Consider the following 26,101-nt stretch of genomic DNA (forward strand, 5'->3'; position numbering starts at 1 on the left):
TTGTGGGTTCGAATCCCGGTTCGCCCGGATTATGTTTCTAGCTTTGTCAGCACCATACCCATGCTCATGGGTTTCACCGAAGTGGTAAACGTCTGAGACCTGCATCACTTCGGGCCTTTCCTCCCACATTAAGCTGACACGCCATGATATAACTGGAATACTGTTAAAAGCGGCGTTAAACCCAACTCATTCACTGTACTCCAGCACTGGGTCACGGTGACCTTCTCTGATGTTTCTCTTAAGGCAAGAAACCAAGTCTGTCTGGATGTTTAAGAGTTTATTGCAGACTTACTCCAATATCAGCATAAATTTCAAACCTTCCAAATATTTTTTCAAAGTATACATTATAGATAGTTTGATTGGCATTCTAGAAGATGGTGAGTAAATAAGAACACATGAAACTTTAAAGATGACATCGTCTGCTTTATTGCACTGGCAATGTTTCCATGTAGATTCTTACTTCTTTAAGCTTGATTACGGTGTAAGAATCTACATCTAAACATTGCCTGTGCAATAAACCAGACGTTATCTACAAAGATGTACATTTTCGTATATATTTTATAGATTAGCCAAGAATGTTTATGTTCATAAACATCATATAATAAAATTTGTTTTCTTGTTTGTTTGTTTGTTGTTTAATGTTGCACTCAGCAATATTCACTCTATCTGACGGCAGTCTGTAAATAATCGAGTCTGGACCAGACAATACAGTGATTGACATCATCAGCATTGATCTATGCAATTGGGATCAATGACATGCATCAACCAAGCAAGCCTGACCATTCAATCTTGTTAGTCGCCTCTTACGACAAGCATAGTCGCATCTCACAGCAAGCATGGGTTGCTGAAGACCTTTTCTAACTCGGATCTTCACAGGTCGAAACAACCAGGAACCAGGCATGAATGCAAGAGTGAACCACCCCTTTTATGATATAGTTCCAAAGTATTTCCAACCACGATTGTTAACAGAGACACACCAACATGATGACACTAAACTGAACTGTATAGGAAAGTTAGTCATCAGCTTCAATAACTGAGCAAGTACACAGGACATTAAAATAAAAGTAGTTCCAACATGGTGACCTCATTTGCATATTTACCACATCTTGATACCAAGTTTAGGTTCTACTACACCATATCAAAACCCATTGGGACAGTGTGGTTTTCGTAGGGAGCCTTCAGTGCAGATCTAGAGATATCTGCAGGCTGTGATTGGATGATATTGTGTAAGATTTTTATGTTTCTTAAATATACATCCATCCAGTTATCAAAACTGACCATGTTTTTCTTTATTTAGTACTGTCTTTTTCACCATGATGACTTATGCTGAATGTGACCACAGATATTTTCAAGTAGGTGACATTTGGTGCGACACTGGGGGTGGTGTGTTTAGTTTCCTGTATTTGGAAAAGGAGCTGGCTAAGCTGGGCATTTTTTTGGATTTTATTGTTGCTCTAAGGCCAAACTGTGCACACACGTACAGGTAATAGCTGTTGAATGCTTAATTATTTAAAAAAAATATAAAGTTACTATAGAAGTCTATGGGAAAACATTAGGTTGTATGTAACCTGTATAGGATTGGCTTACCACCATGACAAAACTTTTCTATCATATGATTAACATTCTTATGCCCTTACTTTGACATGACACAAGTTCAAATTAGACATACCCTCAAAATTCTACCATGGAGCCGTCACTCAAATCATAAAACCTTAAATTATGGGATTCAAGAACAGCAGATGTCCCAAGCAGCGGGGATTGGGTGGTTGCATTGTGTGACCTGGTTTGTCGAGTTCAGCCTTGGCTACTAACAGACTGCCCTGATTGAGCTGTTACCATGGTTACAGCGCTCACTATGATACTTAACAACATTCCCTCTGTCACCAGCCCTGGCGATGCCTGTTGTTTGTGGTTCAGCCTTGGCTACTAACAGATTGCCCTGATTGAGCTGTTACCATGGTTACAGTGCTAACTATGATACTTAACAACATTCCCTCTGTCACCAGCCCTGGCGATGCCTGTTGTTTGTGGTTCAGTCTTGGCTACTAACAGACTGCCCTGATTGAGCTGTTACCATGGTTACAGTGCTAACTATGATACTTAACAACATTCCCTCTGTCACCAGCCCTGGCGATGCCTGTTGTTTGTGGTTCAACACCACACTCAGCAATATTCCAGCTATATGACCATGGCCTGTAAATAATCGAGTCTGGAGCAGACAATCCAGTGACTGATATTATGAGCATAGATCCATTCGCCAGGCTACAGTGATACGCAATCAACCCAGGCACTCAGCCGATCCATTAAGGCGCTCTTTCCACCAGCATTATATCGGTTGCAGTGGACCAATTCTAACCCAGAATCCCACAGAGGTGGGGGTACCTTATTAAAATGCTTAAACGCTAGTAAACAACTTTGCATGGGTCTGCACTAGCAGGCTAGTGTTAACATTGATTCCGGTCAATTTCTGTAAAAAAACATAAATGCAAAAAAATGATAAAAAAAAGAGTAAAAAATTGTGGATAACAATTTCACCAAGGCTATCAATAATATTTTCACTTTGTCAAGTAACAATCTGGTTTGAATATCAAGTCGATGAATACCAAAATATTAATTCCCGTGCAGATCCTGGTATAAGAATTGGTCTTCAACAACTCATGCTGGTCGTAAGAGGTGGCTAATGAGGCTGGGTAGTCAGGCTCGCTGACTTGGTTGATGTATGTCATCGTATCCCAGTTGTGTGGATCGATGCTCATGATGTCCATCACTGGATTGTCTGGTCCAGACCTGATTATTTACAGACCGTTGTCATATAGCTGGAATATTGCTCAGTGATGCATCAAACATCAAACAATTTTTAAGAGCAGTAAACCATGCCACTGTGCTGATGTGTTTTCTGACTTCAAAATAAAACAGCTATATAGCTAGTCATTCTGAACAAATAAATCACATCATTCTGAACCAAAAAAAACATGTAATTCTGAACAAAATGAAACATGTCATTTTGAATCAAATAAAACACTTCATCGTGAACAAAATAAAAAAAATAATTCTGAACAAAATAAAACACCATGTCATTCTGAATAAATAAAACTAGTTATTCTGAACCTAGTTGGTCCAAACAAAATAAAATACATCATTCTGAACAAAATAAAACACCATGTCATTCTGAACAAAAAAAAAACCCACATCATTCTGAACAGAATAAAACACGTGATTCTGAATAAAATAAACAGATGAGAAACAGTTCCTGGCCCAACCACCCAGTTTCCATCTCTAACAACCAGGTAAATCCACGTCAACCATCCCCTATTACAGAATCCAATCTCGCCAGGTTCCATCTCTAACAACCAGGTAAATCCACGTCAACCATCCCCTATTACAGAATCCAATCTCGCCAGGTTCCATCTCTAACAACCAGGTGAATCCACGTCAACCATCCCCTATTACAGAATCCAATCTCACAAGGTTCCATCTCTAACAACCAGGTGAATCCACGTCAACCATCTCCTATAACAGAATCCAATCTCGCTAGGTTCCATCTCTAACAACCAGGTGAATCCACGTCAACCATCTCCTATAACAGAATCCAATCTCGCTAGGTTCCATCTCTAACAACCAGGTGAATCCACGTCAACCATCCCCTATTACAGAATCCAATCTCGCCAGGTTCCATCTCTAACAACCAGGTAAATCCACGTCAACCATCCCCTATTACAGAATCCAATCTCACAAGGTTCCATCTCTAACAACCAGGTGAATCCACGTCAACCATCTCCTATAACAGAATCCAATCTCGCTAGGTTCCATCTCTAACAACCAGGTGAATCCACGTCAACCATCCCCTATTACAGAATCCAATCTCGCCAGGTTCCATCTCTAACAACCAGGTAAATCCACGTCAACCATCCCCTATTACAGAATCCAATCTCGCCAGGTTCCATCTCTAACAACCAGGTAAATCCACGTCAACCATCCCCTATTACAGAATCCAATCTCGCCAGGTTCCATCTCTAACAACCAGGTAAATCCATGTCAACCATCCCCTATTACAGAATCCAATCTCGCCAGATTCCATCTCTAACAACCAGGTAAATCCATGTCAACCATCCCCTATTACAGAATCCAATCTCGCCAGGTTCCATCTCTAACAACCAGGTAAATCCATGTCAACCATCCCCTATAACTGAATCCAATCTCGCCAGGTTCCATCTCTAACAACCAGGTAAATCCACGTCAACCATCCCCTATTACAGAATCCAATCTCGCCAGGTTCCAGGAAGAAGTGTTTCCACACCAAGCAATAAAGCAATCAAAGAAGCTGTGGAGAAAATCAAAATGAAGATGCCACAGTATTTACGTCTGAAGCTCACATTACTTTCTACTGCTCCTAAACATAGAACTGCCATCAGCTACCAATGAATCAAATTCCTGATGTGAAATCAATGAATTAGAGTATCCGACATGAAGCCAAACAAACCGAGAACATCTCCAGTGTTCCCTTGGGCACGAGTGGCGAGTTCAATTACCTGGGTGCTACAACTGCACCCCTTCTTACTGCCTTGTTAAAGAGCCTGCCCCATGCTGTGATGGTGATAGAGTTAGTTCTAACTGGACCAAAGATAATCTGGTAAGCTTGTATGTGAATATCCACTCTTTGATGACTCAAGCCGGCAAATTAAATCAGGATTTCAGTGGCTCTGTCTGGTGCTCAACATCTAAACCCTGAGTTTGACCACTGAATTACAAACATTTTCTTGCAAGAGTGTGGAACAGTCAGTGCATATCAAACAGAATTGGAGGAAATACTTCAACGGAGCTGTAGCTCACCTGAATATGTAGGACAAAAGTTGCCATCAGCATTGATGTTCATATATTTTGGCCATAATTACTGAGGACTAAAAACTAACCCGAAAGTCGAATGATTTGAACAAAATATCATGCCATAATAATTCATCTTCCTACTTCTGGCGGTTTCAGAGAAGCAGCTTACAGATTTTCATTGTGATAATATTTAAGATCATGGTCCACATGCAAAGGTTAAAACAAGGTCAAACTGTAGATTATCCTGAAAAACACAACAGTTTGTGTTGAGTCCCACAACTAACTAAACACACACCAAATTTCTTTACATTCTGAAGAAAACATGACTGAATAATTCCCGTAATTAGGTTATTCAATATGGCTGCCTTTGTGGCCATATTGAATTTTGAATCTGGACCTCTTGAACAGATTTAGGTGTCATCATTGGTGGGAACGAACTTGTGAAGTTTCAGCTTCAATGGTCCAGTGGACCCTGCAGAAAATGTTTTGACCAACGACGCATGACAACTCACATCAAACACTGGGCGAATGATGTCAGACGCTGGGCTAACAAGCCAGAACATAAACACATGAATTTCAGTCAGGTGAGCTAAAATGAAATAAAACCTGTTTGGCAACGGGTAAGTTAGTTTGTAATCTTTATTTTGCACTTTTCTAAATCTGAACAGGTTGGATTAGTAATTTAATACTTCCAGCCATTGTTTCTTATCTCATGCTATTATCTTTGTCGTGTCAGAATACACATTGCCTGTGAAAACTATCTTCGTCTGAACAAAATACCTTGCTAAGAAACATTTGAGATTACGCGAAAATGTTTCTGATGAGAGGTGGAAGATACACTGTGTCGATGGAAAGAATGCAACAGGATACACGAAGACTCGATGCGGGTCTTGATAAGGCACAGTGTTCAATCACATGAGGGGATGCGAGACATGGACCCCAACCAAGGGACAAGGTATGATAAGGTCTTTCTAGATCTAGTTGATTTAGGAATGGGCTTATCTTTCAAAATTCGTAGATGTGTTCAAATGAATGAGAAATATGTTTTCATTCTTTTTAATACTTGCATGTTTTGGTAACATCAAAAGTAGATGTAAGACTAAAATGTGTCAAAAACTAAGATTTTAGAAGTTTTCAACCAGAGTTTGAACATGGGCAATCTCAAGCTGATTTCATGAGCTGGCCCCTTGTTGTTTAACGCCGCACTCAGCAATGTTCCAGCTATATGACGGCTGTCTGTAGATAATCAAGTCTGGACCAGATAATCCAGTGATTGACATCATGAGCATCGATCCACGCACTTGGGATATAATGACATGCATAAACCAAGTCAGCGAGTCTGACCACCTGATCCCGTTAGTCGCCTCTTACGACAAGCATAAATAGCAGAATCTTGGCACAAGTATGCAGGGACCTAATTCAAAATTAAAGTATCATAATCAGTAAATGGTACTAGGGTGTCATTGGACTTTTGGTTTGTTTACAGGCAGCTGTATTTTTACTTTTATGCCAAATGGAACCTGTATTGTCAGATTTTTTAGACTGGTCATTCTGTGAGTGAGTGAGTGAGTGAGTGAGTGAGTGAGTGAGTGAGTGAGTGAGTGAGTGAGTTTGATTTTACGCCGCAATTAGCAATATTCCAGCAATATCACGACAGGGGGACACCAGAAATGGCCTTCACACTTTGTACCCATGTCGGGAATCGAACCTGGATCTTCGGCAGGACGATGAACACTTTAACCACTAGGCTACCCGACCGTCTGTGGTTATTCTGTGTGATATATATTTAGGAGACATAGATAAAGACGGGACTATCATGGTTGAACACTGAACAGTTCATCTTGAGTTAAAGATTTGATCATAGAAGAATTTTCTTCGACTGCATAAGAAATCTGGACTTGTTGGTAAGATTTTTGTCTATTCAGTACTTCATGTCAGAGAGTCCTTGCAAGCAATAGAACTGTCCAATAAATTTCACAAAAAAATGATTCAAATTTTCAGTAACCTTACAATTAGTCATTTCTAGTGGTCCAAAAAGGGCCCATATCATGTCGTCCTTCAGCCAACATGAGTTAAGTATACAAATTCAAAGAACTATCATTCACATCATCAGCAATAGCATTTTAAAACTAATCTTGATTGCATTTCCATTCCATTCTAACACCCCTTCTAGCCATATGACAGTGGCAAGTATAAATAATCGAGGTGGACCAGACATTACAGTGATTGATAGTATGAGCAACAATCCCCACAGTTGGCGTGTGTTGACACAATATCAACAAAACAGCCCAACCACACGATCCATTAAGTCCCATCTCATGACCAGTCTCGGTTGCTTTGAACCAGTGCTCACCAGAAACCCCTGCAGGGGGTCAATACATGGACAATGTATCAGATGCGTTGAACAGTTGGTGAATTGTACCCTCCTTATTTCAGCTGGGCAGAGACCGCCTCGGTGGTCTAGTGGTAGAGCGTCCGCCCTGAGAGCGGAAGGTTCGGGGTTCGATCCCCGGCCGCGTCATACCAAAAGACGTTAAAAGATGGTACTTGTTGTTACCCTGTCTGGCGCTCGGCATTAAGGGGCTAAAACAAGGACTGGTCGGCTCGGAGTCAGTATACTGTGTCTAAGTGGGGTATTCATGTTAAACTGCGGCATGGTATCTCAGTGGGCTGGCACTACAAATCGGCATCAGTCCGGACTAGAACCACACAAGCAGCTACACAAACACACACACGTACATGCACGTCGCTATATAAGTGCAATAATCTTGGACGCGACGTTAAACCCAATTTCACCTCACCTCAGCTGGGCAGATGTGTCCATATCTCCATCCAGACTACAGCAAATGCACCGACTCAGTACTTTTCTCCACCCCGTAAAGAACCGCACAAACTCAATTACTGACATAATCTAACAATGTTCTTGTTAACCAAAGCTAATTTTCTACTGGTTTATTAGTAACAAAACTTTGTCGCACATCTTCAAGTCAATCACACACTCTTTCCTCCCTGGGTAATCTCATCAGCACATATCATAAAGCTAAGTAATCATATTCCTTCAAATTCCTCGTAATCATCTCCTTACGAACAAAAACGTCTTATCTCCCTTGCAAGCTACTCAAACCTCTTGGAGTCCCTCAGAGACCAATTATTGTTCAGTTTCCATGGTGATAAAAAACATATTGAATTTTGGGATAGATTTTGAAAATAAGGTCAATCAATGGCAGTTTCGCTCAACTTTGAAAATTCGTACTTTACTTGGTTTATTGAATCTGTGTTCATTACCAAAGATCAAGTGACATAAAAGATATTGAAATGACAGTCTTCAGAAGTTGTAGCAGTTAATGGCAAGTTGCCTCAGTGCAAGGCAGGCATGTCAAGGCTTTCTCTGAGAGAAATAATCACCATTTTCTGAACAATGAATGCTCCCTAATTTCATGGTAGATCTCATTATGGGATGTGATTTGTCTGGGCATCAACTGAAAGCATGTAGTTTTGAGCTTACATCACTTCGTTTGTACAAAAATTCCAAGATGATGGATGAAATATAATCAGTACTAATAAACATTCAAGCTATCTGATTGGCCAGTCATTTCTTAAATAATCCAATCCAAGTTGGTTGGTGGCTGTCTGGATATCATTGATGTCATAATGTTTGATGTGATTTCACTTATTTTCAGTGTCCGAAATAACTGCCTGCCTGCCCGTGGCTGGTAACTTTTCTGTCGGTCTGCATGAGATTTTCCTCCACCTGCCCGACTGTCTGGCAGATAATTTTAAGCCAACTTATATATTCCGTTTTATCATAACTCTTCGTAGATTCTCAAGTAATTGTTAGCATTATTTCAACTGAATCAAGATACGATTTATGGCTGAATGCAGGCAGGCAACTTTGACTGACTGAGTATGGTTTTACGCCGCTTTTAGCAATATTCCAGCAATATCACGACTGGGGACACCAGAAATGGGCTTCACACATTGTACCCATGTCGGGAATCGAACCCGGGTCTTCGGCGTGACGAGCGAACGCTTTAACCACTAGGCTAGGCAACTTTGAAGATGGGGAGGCAACATTTATGAGTCACCTGCCTGACTGTCTTGTTCGGTTTATAATTGATTCAAACACTGCTAATTTGCCACATCACAACTGACACTGTTACCATACTGCGACACTGATGCCAGTCACAAGGTAGATCTTACTGTCATATAAACATGTCACCAAATTGAGGAGAGATGATTTAAAGTGAGTTGGTGAGTGAGTTTGGTAAACACCATTTTGACAGGGCCTGTTTGCACAAAGGGAAAGACAATCGCAAATCCCATACTTTAACATACGCTTATGATAGTCTTAGCACTAAGATCGCATTGTACAATTGGGACCAGAGTTTTCGTCATATTACGGCATCCCAGACTTAGGTGAATTTCCAACCCTGTAATATTACACATCTGATACTCTATTATGGGAAATTGTACCTGAGAGTGAGTGAGATGGGTTTAACAAAGCTTTGAACAGGGTTAGAAATTAATTTATATTTTCACTAGTCCACAAATGATCTGCTACAGCGTTGCCGTCTTACTGAAGGTTAAATTGAATGCCCACAAGTAAATGTCACAAGTCCTTACTGAATTTTACAAGTCTTGGACCAGCAGAATCTAATTTTGAAACTCAGTTATACAACTCTACCCAGGGAATTTGGTACCTTCAATCAATACTAAAACTAGGCAGAATGAATGAGTGAGTATTGTTTTACGCCCCTTTTAGCAATATTCCAGCAATATCACAGCGGGGGGCACCAGAAATGGGCTTCACACATTGTCCCCATGTCGGGAATCGAACCCGGGTCTTCGGTGTGATGAATGAACACTTCAACCAGTAGGCTACCCCACCGCTCCTAGGCAGAATGAGGGATCTGATGTCCCTTTCAGCAGCAACAAGACATTTCTAAATGGACTGCGTCTACAAGTGTTTTATACATTTCAAGTAGGTTCACAGTCGAAGTATTGAGATCCAAAGTATTATTCCAGATAGTTTCACACAAGGCCATAATAAAATATGTATCAGATTTTCATTCCAGCCCACTCCGTGACCCGTTATATTTTGAACATTCTTGAGCAAAATCATTGGTGAATCAGCCGACAGTCCAATGTTTGGCATGTTGCAGTTGTCAAGGGAGAAACAACTGATTTCAACGTAATCTGAGTGCTGATTGGTCTGAGCACTTGTTGACTCCCCTCTCACTGCCCTTGCTTGATTGGTTGGTTAAAAATAGCGACTACGCCACAAAGCTGTAGCATGAATTAATGGGCGATGGAGGGATGTAGTGTATAGAAACTTGTACAGATGATGGACACCAGGTCGTTACAACAGATCATGTAGTCTTCTACTGGTTGAGCTGAAGAGTGGTAGGATTAAACCTTCTCATCCAGCACTCAGCCGAACAATAAGTCATTTCAGAACTCACGCTGGGCTGTTGGCTATAGTCTAGTAAAATGTATGAAGGACCAGTGGAAAGGTCAAAATGGCCTGGTGGTCTTGCGTTCAAACATGTTCTACTTTTCTGATTGGGGAGGGGAATCTGACACAAACTCTTCATGACGAATGGAAAATGTATCCCTCATTTCTCGAAATCAGCCTTGAAAGCAAGGCATCATTGAATGGTCAAACATAGCCAATTGTAGTAAGTATGAAAACACACTTATATGGAAGACTCGGTGGCTGAGTGGGTTAGATCGCCGACTTTGCGTGCTGGCGATTAGGTGCCTCACTTTGGCAGTTTGGGTTTGAATCCCGGACGGGACTCAACCCAAAAAAGTACAAGAATCTGTACTTCACTAAGAAAGTGTTATCCCAAATTTAACATTTGTTACATTGGAGTAAGTATTCCAAGTAAGGTGATTAATCTTGGAATCAGAGACTGAGAGTATTGGGTAACAGCGACATTATACAGCGGTTTGCTTTGCTCTGACTACAGTTACTATGGATATTATTAACTGTACTAAACAATTCAAGGATAAAAAACAGATAACATTATTCCATACATCAATCACAATTTGAGCCAATGTGTATGCAGTACTCCGTATACTGTATGCAGGGTTTTCCTAGATGCAAAATACAGAGTCCAACTACGCATACAAACTGAGAATGGATGCAAATAATGTACATGGCATGTCCTGGGGGATACAAAAGAGGTCTGGGTGTTTGCGTCATTAAAACAAATAAAATCGTAGATTGCATGTCACACATATGTGACACTTCTGTTCTGGAAAAACACACACATTGACGGGTCAAGGGTCGATTTTCTTCAGTCTCACATTAAAATCTCATCTATACTACTCAAAAGAAGTAAAAGAACACTCGATTCTTTCATATCACTGTAGTTATTATTTTATATTGAGCATGTGCAGTGAGGTCACATGGAAACTTATAGGAAATCAAGTGAAGCGTGCCACATGTTGCCAGTCTGAGGAACTTGATTTTACTTGCACCAGGTGCATGTTGACATGAAAACATGGTTGCACACAGGGTGTCGTGCCTGGTTAGGGAAAATCCAATTTACCCTAGTATCAGTAAAGCGAAAACCCAAGTTAGGGTATTTGTCCTACGAAAGCAAGAAATGAGTACTTGCTATAAAAACACCGGATTACCGTAGTTTAGATTAGCGCTCGTGCTACTAGCGTTTGTGCAACTATACTATACTTCAGCATCTAATAAATTACTACTGTAATTACGGTATACGCATTTCTGTGTTTTTCTTGTAATTTGAGAGTCCCGGTATAGCAATATCCCGTGTTTACTGTAGCGTGACCAGTCTTACTGTAGCTTCACGAAAGCGAAGAGATTTTAGAGTTGATTATGGCTAGGTTTCGCTCTTCCGGCCCAGAACTGCACACAGATCCCAAATATTAATTTAAGTCGAAACATAGATGCAAAAACTAGTTTAAATAAACATAATCTCAGATCTCTGGTGACAGTATCCGATTTTACATAATGAATGGCGTATTGCTGTAAAACGTGTTAGGAACATGTGCACATAATCTTGAAGTACCCACAGTTTGATGACAAGCCCAAGAAAGCATGACAAATTACACAAAACAGGGGTGAGTGGTGTAGTATAGTACATTAAGCTTAAAGCTACTGAGTGAGTTAACAAATTGTTACTGGGTTGAAATGTAACGGTAAGTCAGACACAAATTTGAATTTGTTTTACATGCACTTGCGTGAAGACATAAATATTAAGTTGCACTTTTCAATAATAGGTTGCACTGGTCTCCCACGTTTATGTCTTGGGCCCTATAAAATTATAACAGAGAAAGTCCACATGACTTAAAAATCGACCTACGGAGGCAAATCCCTGCTTTCTGCAAATGTACATGAAAGCCGAGATGCGCAGCGGGGCGCTGGTACTAACCTTCATGAGGACGGACTCGCTGAGCTTCTCTCTGTTGACTATCTTGATGGCCACCCTCTTGCCGGTCATGCAGTGGACGCCGAGCTTCACCAGACCTGCAACAAAAGACACGATTAATGTCTGCATTGAGTGGAGCCATCCAAATAAACACAAAACATCAACACCAGAGAATAAACAATCTCGATTATCCAACAAAACAAGTTCCGTTGGGCATAAAAGGCAAAAAAGTGGTCAAAATTATATGAATGGATCACTGAAAATCATTGTTTGATAGGCGTTACTTAGAAAATGACGGATGACAAAGTAGACACAATTTATGGGTAACAACTTCTTTAATACTTTTAAGATATTGAAGAAGTTGTTATCCATAAATTGTGTCTACTTTGTCCTTGAAAATAAGTGATGCCACCAGGTGTTTGCAAAGAGAGTAGGCATGTCCCGCTCTACCGGTAGCACCCGCCATACATACAATTTGTATAAAAAAGTATGTGTTTGTTTTCTGACGCTGCAGAACAGTACTCTTTTGCCTTATCACACACACATTGTTCTTGTAGAGTAAGTGAATGAGTTGGGTTTAATGCCACTTTTAACAATATTCCAATTATATCACGTGTCAGCTTAGCACAAAGTGATTCAGGTCTCAGATGTTCTTGTAGATAGGGTCTTCCAGATGCTGACCAATTTCTCACTGGCTGCAATTGGACGACACTAAACATAGTTTTCATGAAAGCTAAAAGCTGACTTGTGTGATATTTGTTTGTGAAATAAAATTGCTCTTGCCAAATAATCATCATCCCTACAAACAAAGTTTGAGGTGTACATTACATTCACACTAGCACCTATAACCGGACGTGAAACAGATTCATACATTTTTTGGCAGCCAACTGTTGGCTAAAAGCATTTAGATTGAAGTGTGAACCAACAGCAGTCTGTCCCAAAACTTTTCAGTATACAGCCCGAACTTGGCATAATGTTTCATACATCTTAGTGTATTCATATCACTAGCTGAGGTTACTAGACTGAACAGACATTTACTAGACTCAGGGCTTCGGACTACATGGCAAAAGTCGCAGGCTACAACAGTGAAACTTGACTAACATTCAGTCCCCGAAAAAAATTCATCTTATCCACAAAAAACAAAAAACAACAACATATATCTACAAATTATAATATCAAATTAAAATGGAGCCCAGACCAATGCTTACTTTCAGAGCTGAGGCAATCTGGATTTGAGTTAATTTATTCTCCTAGGATCTAGGAGACAGACTAGCCTTGAGCACCCCTGCCTGTTCCCTCCCTTGCTGCCTGTGACTAAACCCAGAGTAGGGAACATCTGCATCAGACACTACTATCTTACCAACCTGTTTTAATATGACATTGTAAAAGAATTGAAACAAATTCAAAATTGATAGAAAACAGCTGTTCGGTTGAGCAGAGGTTAGCTTGTGCTCTGTCATGGGACTTTCATCGAATCGAAAAAAGCATGTCTTTTGCTTGGAAGCAGGGTTTAAAGGATTTATTATGCCTCAAAGAAATCCACGTGCAGACTGTATTGCTCATGGCGGGGTATAAGGGATTTATTCACCCAATGAGAAATTTATTTCCCTCCAAGGTGGGATACATAAGCATTTTGTCAAGATCACATGGACCAATTAGATCTTATTCCGACATGGAGGAATGATAAACCTGCTTGTACAATGAGACAATCATGGACTCTAGCTGTGGGACATTCCATTTTCTGCTCTGTACCTGCACAAAGCAGTGTTCACCATAGATACCACTGTGTAGGAGGAGGCGTGTGGTTTACAATTAAACTTTATTATATAGCAGAAGCAATTGTCAACTTGCTCCACTTGTCTGTCTGTCTGCTTACATCAGATATGATATGTGTTCACATGACATTTTATCCACAATGCAATGTAGGTGATCGTAACTGCTTTACTTCAACATAGACTTCTGACAATCGTAGCAGTTCACTACTTATCCTGTTGCCAAGCTTTGTAGTAGATCATGGATGGCTCAAGACTGCAATTCCTCAAATCATTTCCTCTAGCAACCTAATTGCTCATAAGACACAAATCACACAATGCCCTCCCTGTACCACTAAAAGCTGAATTACTGTTTCATGTCCTTATACCTCTAACAGCTCTGACACCTCCGTGGTCTTGTGGAGAGAGTGACTACGAGGAGATTGGAAGGTCCGGGGTTCGATCACCAGCTGCATCATACCAAAAGACGTCAAAAGATAGTACTTGTTGTTACCCTGTCTGGTGCTCGGCATTAAGGGGATAAGACACAGAAGGGTGGGCTCGGGAGTCATTTAACCCCATTTCACCTCACCTGATACCTCTTTCACCCCTACTGGATCATCGTTAACTTTTATGCTTAAGAATCAGGACCCTCTCAGTGGTCATGTGGTAGAGCATCTGTCCGTAGAGCGGAAGGTCCAGGGTTCAATCCCCGTCCACGTCATACCAAAAGACGTCAAAAGATGGTACTTGTTGTTACCCTGCCTGACGCTTGGCATTAAGGGGCTAAACAAGGACTGGTCGGATGGAGTCAGTATACTGTGTCTGAGTAGGGTATTCATGTTAAACTTAGGCATGATATCTCAGTGGACTAGCACCATAAAATTGGCATCAGTCCGGACTAGTACAAACAGCCACAAACCTGTCCAGCACCCATCAACATCCCCACATCTACTTGAACATCAATGGCGTTAACCTCAGACTCAACCAGCCCCGCCCCCACACCCTGCTGTTTGTCTCCCACCTCTGTCTAAACGTTCCAACATGGCGCCTGGGTCCCTGCACTTGCCAACATTTCACACCCAGAACAATATACAGCAAAACAACAACACACCTCCAGGGACAAATCGAGCTTCTATTTCGGATGTGTACTGCAATGCTGCTATTTCCCCACCTTTCTATGATCTGATGCACTTCTACATTTCATATTACATAAGTCATTCCAGTTTTCAAAACAGCTCCCTCGGGCAGATGTGTTCATCTTAGAAAGGGCATTGCCAAGATTTGTTTCTAATGACTATTGTTGCTATTCTTTGAATGCCATCTCATTTACATAGTTCAACATATGTGTGGGGGCGAGATTAGCCCAGTTATCTAAGGTGCCCTGATCCCCTTGCAGAGTTATGTCCCTTGGGCATGCAAGGATCTTATGGTCACGGGTTTGAATCCCAGATTTGCACTGATTACAATCAATGGCAGGGGTAGATTTCACAACTAATTCCTATGTAGCGAGCTGGGCTCTAAAGAGAAGATCTGGGTTTTTTATACGTCTAACTCTCCATACCTCAGTCCTCGGTAGTAGTGGTCTCAATTCTGAAAGACAACAATTATCCTAGTTCAGGGACTTAATGACACTAATGTCATATCAAAATGCCAGTAAAAATATGACATTAAACGTAGATCTGAGGTGAAACCAGCAAGTGCTTTTAACCCCTGGCTACTGATCCTAATTGCTGGACAGTGCACATTCTGACTACAAACTACCAACTGATTACATCTGTGAAAATCTGGGGTAGAATAGGTCTTCATCTTGTCTTGTCGTAAGAGGCAACTAACTGGATCGGGTGGTCAAGCTCACGGACTTGGTTGATGCATGTCATCGTATCCCAACTGCATGGATCGATGTTAATGTCAATCACTGGATTGTGTGGTCCAGACTCAATTATTTACAAACAACCATCATGTAGCTGGAATATTGCTGAGTGTGGCGCTAAACAAACAAACAAACAAACTGATTCACCTTTAGGCTAAATTTCTCAAAACTGTCTGGGTAGGGAGAGACTTTATGTCTTTATCCCCAGTTGGTGACAAATCTAGAAAGTGAGCTTGATTCTAATGAACCATGTGTCCTCTTTTGGACTTAAGGTCATCGGGCCAAGGCTACAGGTAACTATGGCTACGTTCCCCTGTGAATGGTACACACTATAAATAGTAAATACCATGCCATCAGTGCAGAAAAACAATGAAGCATTCCCAAAAGCAAACACCTATCTTCAGTGTAAACTAAGCTTAATTATCCTGGCATCATCAGAACAGATCCCCAACCTCCAGGAGTTCTGTAGGTGTCTGATAAATTGCGTTGCTTTCTTACGACTTTTTAAATAACTTCTTAAACCATCAATCTCAAAAACAAATAGAAGCTTCTCTAATATTGCCACAAAGTGTTATTATTTGAACATTACAATCGCTTTAGATATCCGTCAAACATGTAGAAAATACAACCTTAGAGACATTTTCTCTCTTCTATCTATAGATACTCATTAGAAATGAGTTCTTTTCAAAATGTTCTCTGCAAAAACAGTCATGGCCATGAATTTCCTTGCCATATTGCCATCTCTGACATCAAGACCATTCTCTCAGTTGTGTACTCCGACAAGATGGAACCAGTGGCTTTTCTTGATTTATATGGTAATAAAAGTCACAGAATCTTATTACTTTACACAATAGAACAGAAAGGCAATCCTGACAGGGCTTTGAGACACATTCTATTTATGACACAGTCTTGTCATATGGTCTTGTGTTTCACTATATCATCTTTATGTAACCCTTGCCAATAGTAGGGCTTCGGCAGAACTGAGCATGGAAGCAATATCATCATGCTGAAATGCTGAAATGCTTCCCTTGATGCCATTTATTTACTTTTCAGCCATCAATAGATTTTTGCGTCCAAGAAATCATGCCATAATTCTGAATATTAAAGATTTATTGGAGATGCTTGGAGTGATTATTCTTCTCCATTTTCTTACAGCTGGTCCACGGTTGGACCACAGGAACACATTCAGTAAGTTGAGAGGACTAGTGGATGTGTCGGCAGTGCATTAGTCTCAGTGTGTGAGTGTGCCAAAGGATTACTACGTGTGCCAGTAGGCAAGTGGTTAAGTGTGTCTTCGTAGTGTTCATAGTTGAGGTGAGGTGAGGTGAAATTGGGTTTACCGTCATGTTCAAGATTATTGCACTTGTGTGTGTGTGTCTGTGTGTGTGTGCGTGTGCGTGTGCGTGTGCGTGTGTGGCTGCTTGTACTTGTCTGGACTGATGCTGATTTATAGTGCTAGCACACTGAGATACCATGCCGCAGTTTAACATGAATACCCCACTCAGACACAGTATACTGACTCCGAGCCAACCAGTGTCCTTGTTTTAGCCCCTTAATGCCGAGCCCCAGACAGGGTAACAACAAGTATCATCATTTAACATCTTTTGGTATAACGCAGTCAGGGATCGAACCCTGGACCTTCCGCTATTGGACACGATCTCTATGTCATTATCAACAATTATATCAATAGTTATCTCCCTTCCTCGGGTACCCGAGTTCTTGAAAATGTCCTCAAGTCCATCTAGACCAACCCGTCACAGCCCTGCACTAGCCATGAACATATCAGCCTGTCAGGTCACCAAAGTCAGGTCGACCAAAGAGATAACTGATATCTGACAAGAATGTACCCCCTATTTATTTAGACCATACCTATTTTGAAAGCCTCTTAAACCAACAAATCTGTTCAAATCTGATTACAACAAATCATTTCTTCTCCACGCACAAACACCCCCCATGCATCACCATCAACTTAACAGCATCCATCATCTTCTTTATCTCACAGCAACAACGCCATTAATCAAATGACAACGGGAAACAAATTTCTTTGCAGATTAGCCATTAATAAAAAAGAAGTGTTACCACGGAAACAGTGTCTCCATGTTTCAACATTGTCATTGCGACAATAACAGGCCCTTGATCACGCATGAAAATATAATCCCCGCTCTGGTGACATCAATGCAAAGGTGACGTCAACCTTCCCTTACCGCTCGGTTCAGCAAGATCCAGGTTGAACAGGGAGACAAGCTGGACTCAATCAGCTAAGAAATCAATAGTTTCGTGAGCATGATTGAGATGGCTCACGCGAAAGGCATTAGAATCTAACCCAAATTCCAAGACAGACAAGTGTAATTTAATTCCCATGCAGACCTGTCGCCATGCACGGCATCAACAGTTTGCATTAGGCATATTGTGAACCTTCACGGACATACTCAGGTAAGAGGTAGCTAAGAGATCGGACAGATGGACACGTGCGGTTTCTGCTATGGATCTGCTTTGTGCTATTTCTTGAAGTAATTAACAACATTGTTCATTAGATAATGCACCTGTTTGAATATATAATTAAAATAACAGCATTAAACAATCTTCCTGATGTCCTTTTTGGAGGAAACAGAGATAATTCTTCCTGTGGAAGGTGATGGTGGAAGGTGATGGCGGGAGAGTATAGTGGACTGTGGTGAGGGGCAGGTCTGGAGGAACATGGAGTTGGCAGGATATATAGTGGTTTCCTGAGGAAGGATGGAGCTGCGGGAGGGAAATGGTGGGGTGGTTCAGGGGAAGGACAGAGGTGTGGGAGGGGGTTCAGGGGAAGGAGGGAGGTGTGGGAGGGGGTTTTCTGGGGAAGGATGGAAATGGCGGGGTGGTTCAGGGGAAGGACAGAGGTGTGGGAGGGGGGTTCAGGGGAAGGGGGGAAATGGAAGGGGTGTGGGGGTTCAGGGAAAGGACAGAGGTGTGGGAGGGGGTTCTGGGGAAGGAGGGTTCAGGGAAAGGACAGAGGTGTGGGACGGGGTTCTGGGGAAGGAGGGTTCAGGGAAAGGACAGAGGTGTGGGACGGGGTTCTGGGGAAGGAGGGTTCAGGGAAAGGACAGAGGTGTGGGACGGGGTTCTGGGGAAGGAGGGTTCAGGGAAAGGACAGAGGTGTGGGACGGGGTTCTGGGGAAGGAGGGTTCAGGGAAAGGACAGAGGTGTGGGACGGGGTTCTGGGGAAGGACAGAGGTGTGGAAGGGGGTTCAGGGGAAGGACAGAGGTGTGGGAGGGGGTTCTGGAGAAGGAGGGAAATGGAGGGGTGGTTCAGGGGAAGGACCCAGGTGTGTGTGTGTTAGGGGGGGGTTCTGGGGAAGGAGGGAATTGGAGGGGGGTGGGGGTTCAGGGGGAAAGACAGAGGTGTGGGGGTGGGTGGGGGTGTTCTGGGGAAGGAGGGAAATGGCAGAGTGGTTCAGGGGAAGGACAGAGGTGAAGGAGGGAGGTGTAGAGGTGGTTCTGGAGACAGAGGTGGCGGGGATGGGCCTGGTGAAAGGACGGAGGTGGCGGGGGTGGACCTGGTGAAAGGACGGATGTGGCGGGGTTGGGCCTGATGAAAGGACGGATGTGGCGGGGATGGGCCTGATGAAAGGGCGGAGGTTGTGGGGATGGGCCTGATGAAAGGACGGATGTGGCGGGGGTGGGCCTGGTGAAAGGACGGAGGTGGCAGGGATGGGCCAGGTGAAAGGACGGAGGTGGCGGGGATGGGCCAGGTGAAAGGACGGATGTGGCGGGGGTGGGCCTGGTGAAAGGACGGAGGTGGCGGGGGTGGGCCTGATGAAAAGACAGAGGTGGCGGGGATGGGCCTGATGAAAGGACGGATGTGGCAGGGGTGGGCCTGGTGAAAGGACGGATGTGGCGGGGCTGGGCCTGGTGAAAGGACGGAGGTGGCAGGGATGGGCCAGGTGAAAGGACGGAGGTGGCGGGGATGGGCCTGGTGAAAGGATGGAGGTGGCGGGGGTGGGTCTGATGAAAGGACGGATGTGGCGGGGGTGGGCCAGGTGAAAGGACGGAGGTGGCAGGGATGGGCCAGGTGAATGGACGGAGGTGGCGGGGGTGGGCCTGGTGAAAGGACGGAGGTGGCGGGGGTGGGCCTGGTGAAAGGACGGAGGTGGCAGGGATGGGCCAGGTGAAAGGACGGAGGTGGCAGGGATGGGCCTGGTGAAAGGACGGAGGTGGCGGGGATGGGCCTGGTGAAAGGACGGAGGTGGCGGGGATGGGCCTGGTGAAAGGACGGAGGTGGCGGGGATGGGCCTGATGAAAGGACGGAGGTGGCGGGGGTGGGCCTGGTGAAAGGACGGAGGTGGTGGGGGTGGGCCTGGTGAAAGGACGGAGGTGGCGGGGGTGGGCCTGATGAAAGGACGGATGTGGCGGGGGTGGGCCTGGTGAAAGGACGGAGGTCGCAGGGATGGGCCAGGTGAAAGGACGGAGGTGGCGGGGGTGGGCCTGGTGAATAGACGGAGGTGGCGGGGATGGGCCTGGTGAAAGGACAGAGGTGGCGGGGGTAGGCCTCACCGAGGAATGTGATCAGCTGCAGGTGTGTATGACGCCGCAGGACGGCAACACAAACAATCATCATTCAATGAAATTCCAGCTAAACTACACTACGTAAACATGCTTGAGGAACACCTTACACCCTCTGAATGGGATTCTCTGATATTTCAGCTATATACTTAGCTGGAACAACAATCATTCTTCCAGAATACCTCTGTCTTTATTTTGAAGGAAATCTGCACTGAGCGTACAAGAGCCAATTCCTGACATCAAGATCCGAGTCGAGGTTTAGGATGTTTACGCAATGATAGTATTATCTTTCCTTAAATGATTGCATTTTATTGGATAAAGACCATATCTAATCATAAATGAGAAATCATTCTAACTGAATCCATCAAAACATAAGACAGATGTATACGCATACATCAAGAACATGATTCATGGCTGAGATACGAGAGGTGGCTGAAAAGTTCCAAGTCTAACTAAGAATGAGTGAGTGAGTTGGGTTAAACACCGCTTTTAACAGTATTTCAGTTATATCACGGCATGTCAGCTTAATGTGGGAGGAAAGCCCAAAGTGATGCAGGTCTCAGACCTTTACCACTTTGGTGAAACCCACGAGCACAGGGATGGTGCTGACAAACCTAGAAACATAATCGGGGAAAATCGGGATTCGAACCACAATCATAGGTTTCTGGCTTGCCCAAGAATCATGGCGCCTCAGACGATTGGGCCACCTGTGCCCCTAAGTCTAGCTAAGAAAGCTGTATAGTACACCAATAACAATAACGGGACTAAATAGCACTGAATCAATCGGTTCCCATCATTTGTGTCGGATAAAGCCGAGTGTCGGATTAACGAGTGTCGGATTAACGAGACTTGACTGTATCTCCAATCAAGGAGGGCTAATTTCAACTTTATAACCGCTCCTCCGATGAAGAAGGCTAAGTTTGTTCCATCAGCCGGCAAGGTGATGGCTTCGGTTTTCTGGGATTCCAGAGGAATCCTACTGGTGGACTGACTACCTCCCAAAGGTCCGACCATTAATGGCCAATATCAATTAGCGGCCACGATACGATACCTATCGCGATACGCATATAAACATCAAAACATTTTGACTATAAATATTTCAGAGGAGGTTAGTAGTGAACTTGAAAAGCTAATTACGATACATTTTGCGATATTTGACTGACAAAAGTTCTGAGTGGGATTGGGGGTCATTAAATAAATAGTAAGTATTTGAGCATGTGTATCGTCTTGGATTGTGAGGAAATAGAAGTTTCGTGTATTGTATTATCGCATGAAAATTCACGATGCACCTGTGCACCGATGTTGTGTTTCACCCCTGATATTGATAATGCTTATCTGCTCGGGCAATGTGTGAGAATATCAAGGCTAAACGTCACTAAGGTGTGTTGTTCCACCAGCATCAGTGGGACAACCATAACACCATTATGAAAAGACGAGGAGAAAAAGAGATGGAGAGTTTCCACAACGGCAGGGGAAGGGCGGTGTTCGAGTCTGGGTTGTCACCACCGCACCCGTGGGTTTCACCAAAGTGGTAAACATCTAAGACCTGCATCACCCCAGGCTTTCCTCCCACATCAATCTGACAAGCCGTGATATAACTGAAAGACTGTTTGAATCACTCACTCCAACGTTAGAAATTGCGACTAGTCCTGCATTCCTTGCCAAACTGCCTGATAGTTAAGGTATCATACGGACCAGTAGAAATTTGCCATTTTTAAGGGTTTTTGCTATACGCTATCATCACAAGGAATAGTGGACTAAAAACTATTAGTTTTTATCGCTGCAATCAACAGAGAGCAGTCTTGACTGTTGCGCTGCTTAAACTCAAAGTGAAACTTCTGCAGACTCTCAAACTTATAGATCCGTGAAAATCTTGGGTAGAAAAGGTCTTCAGCAACCCATGCTTGCCGTAAAAGGCAACAATACTTGTCGTAAGAGACAAGTAACAGGATCGGGTGGTCAGGCTCACTGACTCACTGATGCATGTCATCGATCCCAATTGCGTGGAACGATGCTCATGTCAATCACTGGATTGTCTGGTCCAGACTCGATTAATATGCTTGTCGTACGAGGTGACTAATATGATCAGGTGGTCAGGCTCGCTGACTTGGTTGATGCATGTCTGATCGTATCCAATTGTGTAGATCAATGTTCATGAGGTCAATCTCTGGATTGTTTGGTCCAGACTTGATTATTTACAGACTGCTGTCACACAGGTTGAATATTGCTGTGTGCAGCGTTAAACAACAACAATCAATCAATCAAATCAATCTTGCACTTATTCTTGTAAAAATACAGTTTCCATGACGATCTTCATCTCAAACTTTCATCACTGACGCAAACCAAGAGGAACCCGGACTACTGATCTGGCACAGATCCATTCAGCAGTGACCAGGACCCATATGATGGGGCCGACACCTCAATCAGCTACAATCCATCTCACTAATGTTGTCCCGGAATATGGAACGATCAATAATTCAGCCATCAACCAAGGCTTCAACCAGTAAGCATGTTTTTATGTGGCAACCAGTGTGCATGGTGTTTGGATCTATTAGCACAGCAACCAGCATTGAAGGATCTAGGCTAACATTTACTAGATTTAGTCAAGAAATAAAGTCATCTTATTTAAAAATATATATCTGCAAAATATAAAATCAAAACCAAACAGAGGTCAGACAAAGCTGAAATTTGGATCTTTTACCATATCACCAAGGTGAAATCATGTCAAATAGTCAGTCAGTCATACAGACCCTGAAACAAATATATCAAAACCAGCCCATGCAAGTCTATAATGTTTGGCAAGTCTGGGTTTTTTCTGAAAAATATGTTCATTTCAGAGACTAGATGTTGGTCTACATGTCCGAGTTTTCCACAGTGTGTTGTTCCTTAGTCCGTCATATGTAATGTCATAGGTGTTCAGCTGTTATCCTGTCGTCCATTGCTTTTCAACTGTAAATCTTTCCATGTGTCAAGGAACAGCTAATAGTTGGATATCAGGAGCTATATAAATCCACTATTGTATACTTATATTTTGTATCATCAGTCACTACATCCAGGGATGAGAATGTTTTTTTTGAGAATGTTTTTTGCTGACAGTTAGCTGGGGTCTTGGAACTGTATCAGTTATTCATATATTGCAATGGCATGTATCATAAAAAACCTTGACGTAACAAAATTCCGTAGAATTCCGTAGATCCGTGAAATATTTTCGACCCTGTAAATATAAAACCCAATAACCAGAAATGAATCGAAACAGGAAACACACACACACACACTGCAGTGATAAAGATTTAACCAAGAACATCTACAACCCTGAAAGGTGATGACATAAAGCAATACCCCACAAAATGTTGGAAATCTATAAGCACTTATAATACCTTTACATACATACCCATGAACATCCGGGGTAGAATAGGTCTTCAGCAGCCCCTGCTTGCCGTAAAAGGCGACTATCCTTGTCGTAAAAGGTGACTAACGGGATCGAGTTGTCAGGCTCAATGACTTGGTTGATGCACGTCATCGATCCCAATTGCATGGATCGATGCTCATGATATCAATCCCTGGATTGTCTGGTCCAGACTCGATTATTTACAGACCGTGGTAATATAGCTGGAATATTGCTGAGTGCAGCGTTAAACAACAAACCAAACCAACAACCATTAACAAATCTGGTCCTGGCTTAGTACAGCAGGCTAATGCTAATTTCCATCCCTGATACTGCTCTCTCTGTTGTACTGGACCTACAATTTAGTATTCTGGGAGGGAGGGAGGGGACTTTAATGAAGACATATTTCTATGGTCAGTGCTTCAAACCATATATAACTTTTGTTTCTCTGAAGGAGAAATCAAACAATTATTCTTAAAAACATTTCACATGTCTACCTTAAACAATTTATTTTGTGAAACCTGAGGCAGAATAAGTGTCTCCGGAATCTTTTATAACCATTTAAAACACAACAATTCCAGCACACACACAGACAGACAGACACAGACACAGACAAATAGACACAGACACACACCACACACACAAACACATACACACACACACAAACAGACACAGACACACACACACACACACACACAGACAGATACCACACACAGAGACAGACACACATACAGACAGACAGACACACACCCCACCCCCACACACACCACCCTCACACAGACACAGACACACACACTCCCCTCCTAGGATGTGAAATAGTTGGCCCCTGCAAATCTTTGATGAGCACGCCATGAATGGGAGCACATGCTTCAGAATAACATGGCAGCTTACCACTGGCTGACTGCACACATGCCAGGCCGATGCCTCGACTGGGTAAAGAAACTATATTCCAGAGTAAACACTCTCTGATGCATGAACTAACTTACACTCCTCCTCTGAGATTCTCTGTCAAAGGGGCATGTGTACTTCGTAATCTCAAATTTACATTCACAATCATTTCTTAACAAATCATGATCCCAAAAGCCTGATTTATAACATTTCAATCAAGTTTATTTTTATATAGGGTTATTCTTATGTTGAGAAAGTGCTTGATACCTACAGGCTCGTATGTTATCGTGTGTCATGTCAAAGGTCATATACTGTGATGCATCGAAGTGTTTCTGTATTGCGTCACCCTTAGTTACCTCAGTATGATTGAGCATTATGATGATGTCACACAATTGTTGTTGAAGTTGATTCTGAGCCAGGATTGGTTGGTTTTTAAACGCCATACTCAGCAATATTCCAGCTATATGATGGCTGTCTGTAAATAATCGAGTCTGGACCAGACAATCCGTTGATTAATATCATGAGCATAGATCCACGCAATTGGGATCGATGACATGCATCAACCAAGTCAGCTAGTCTGACCACCCGATCCGGTTAGTTGCCTTTTAGAACAAGCATAGTCGCTTTTTACGGCAAGCATGGGTTGCTGAAGACCTATTCCAGGAATTCATTGGCCAATTGGAATGTGCATTTTAACAAGTAAAACTGACTCAACTATTGGTCATTGTGCAAAAACTATACAGAAAACATATGTCAACCAAAATGGTGGTTTATGTCAGAGCAATCCCTCAATTCTTTTTCATTCTGGAAGTAGATCATAGCCTTCAGTACTTGAGTCTTTTTCCGGAATGGTTCTGATCTCTCAAAATTACCATGTTTGACGTAAAAAGCGTCCAGGGCGCTCTCAAAATTTGAAATAGGGGGGCTCTTATTAGAATATTATTTTGGTGAAAAAAACAACAGGGCTGAAAGATAAATTTTGTGGTTTATGCTGACTGCCTGAAATGTTTATGTACGACAGATATATTTTTCCGGAATTTAATTCCCCATAATTAAGGGTGCATATAACACACGAGTGCGTATTATATACATGAATGAACAAGTCTTGTGTACATTGAACAATTGGAAGGGGTGCTAATTGGGATTGTTCACGAGCCAATATATTAGCAAATATCGCCGTGGGCGCTTATTAGAGCAGGGCGCTTATTACGTCGAATACAGTACATAACTGTTAACAAAAGTTTTGAAATACTCTAACAATGGCTCCATTCTTCTTCCGGAATGGTTCTGATGATTTTTCCACATTGCATAATTGTGAACAAAAGTTTTGACAAACTCTTCACTCTGGCTCCATGTCTAACTTGCGATTCAGCTCCAAGATGAGAAGATGGCCAGCTGAAAGAGCCAGCCATCTGGCCCTGGGTGCAATCAG

General features: G+C 42.6%; 1 protein-coding gene across 4 annotated transcripts in view; it reads right to left on the bottom strand.

Annotated features, from left to right (window-relative positions):
* Positions 1 to 26,101, bottom strand: part of LOC139461807 (serine/threonine-protein kinase BRSK2-like) — a 169,107-nt gene that overhangs the window by 86,695 nt on the left and 56,311 nt on the right. For all 4 annotated transcript variants that reach the window (XM_071243283.1, XM_071243282.1, XM_071243281.1 and 1 more), the window contains exon 2: positions 12,234 to 12,328. In XM_071243283.1, the coding sequence (XP_071099384.1) occupies positions 12,234 to 12,328 (95 nt within the window). The remainder of the gene's footprint in view (positions 1 to 12,233; positions 12,329 to 26,101) is intronic.

The sequence above is a fragment of the Haliotis cracherodii genome, unplaced genomic scaffold (assembly GCF_022045235.1).
Source record: "Haliotis cracherodii isolate W230 unplaced genomic scaffold, xgHalCrac1.p SCAF_15, whole genome shotgun sequence".
Taxonomy (NCBI): domain Eukaryota; kingdom Metazoa; phylum Mollusca; class Gastropoda; order Lepetellida; family Haliotidae; genus Haliotis; species Haliotis cracherodii.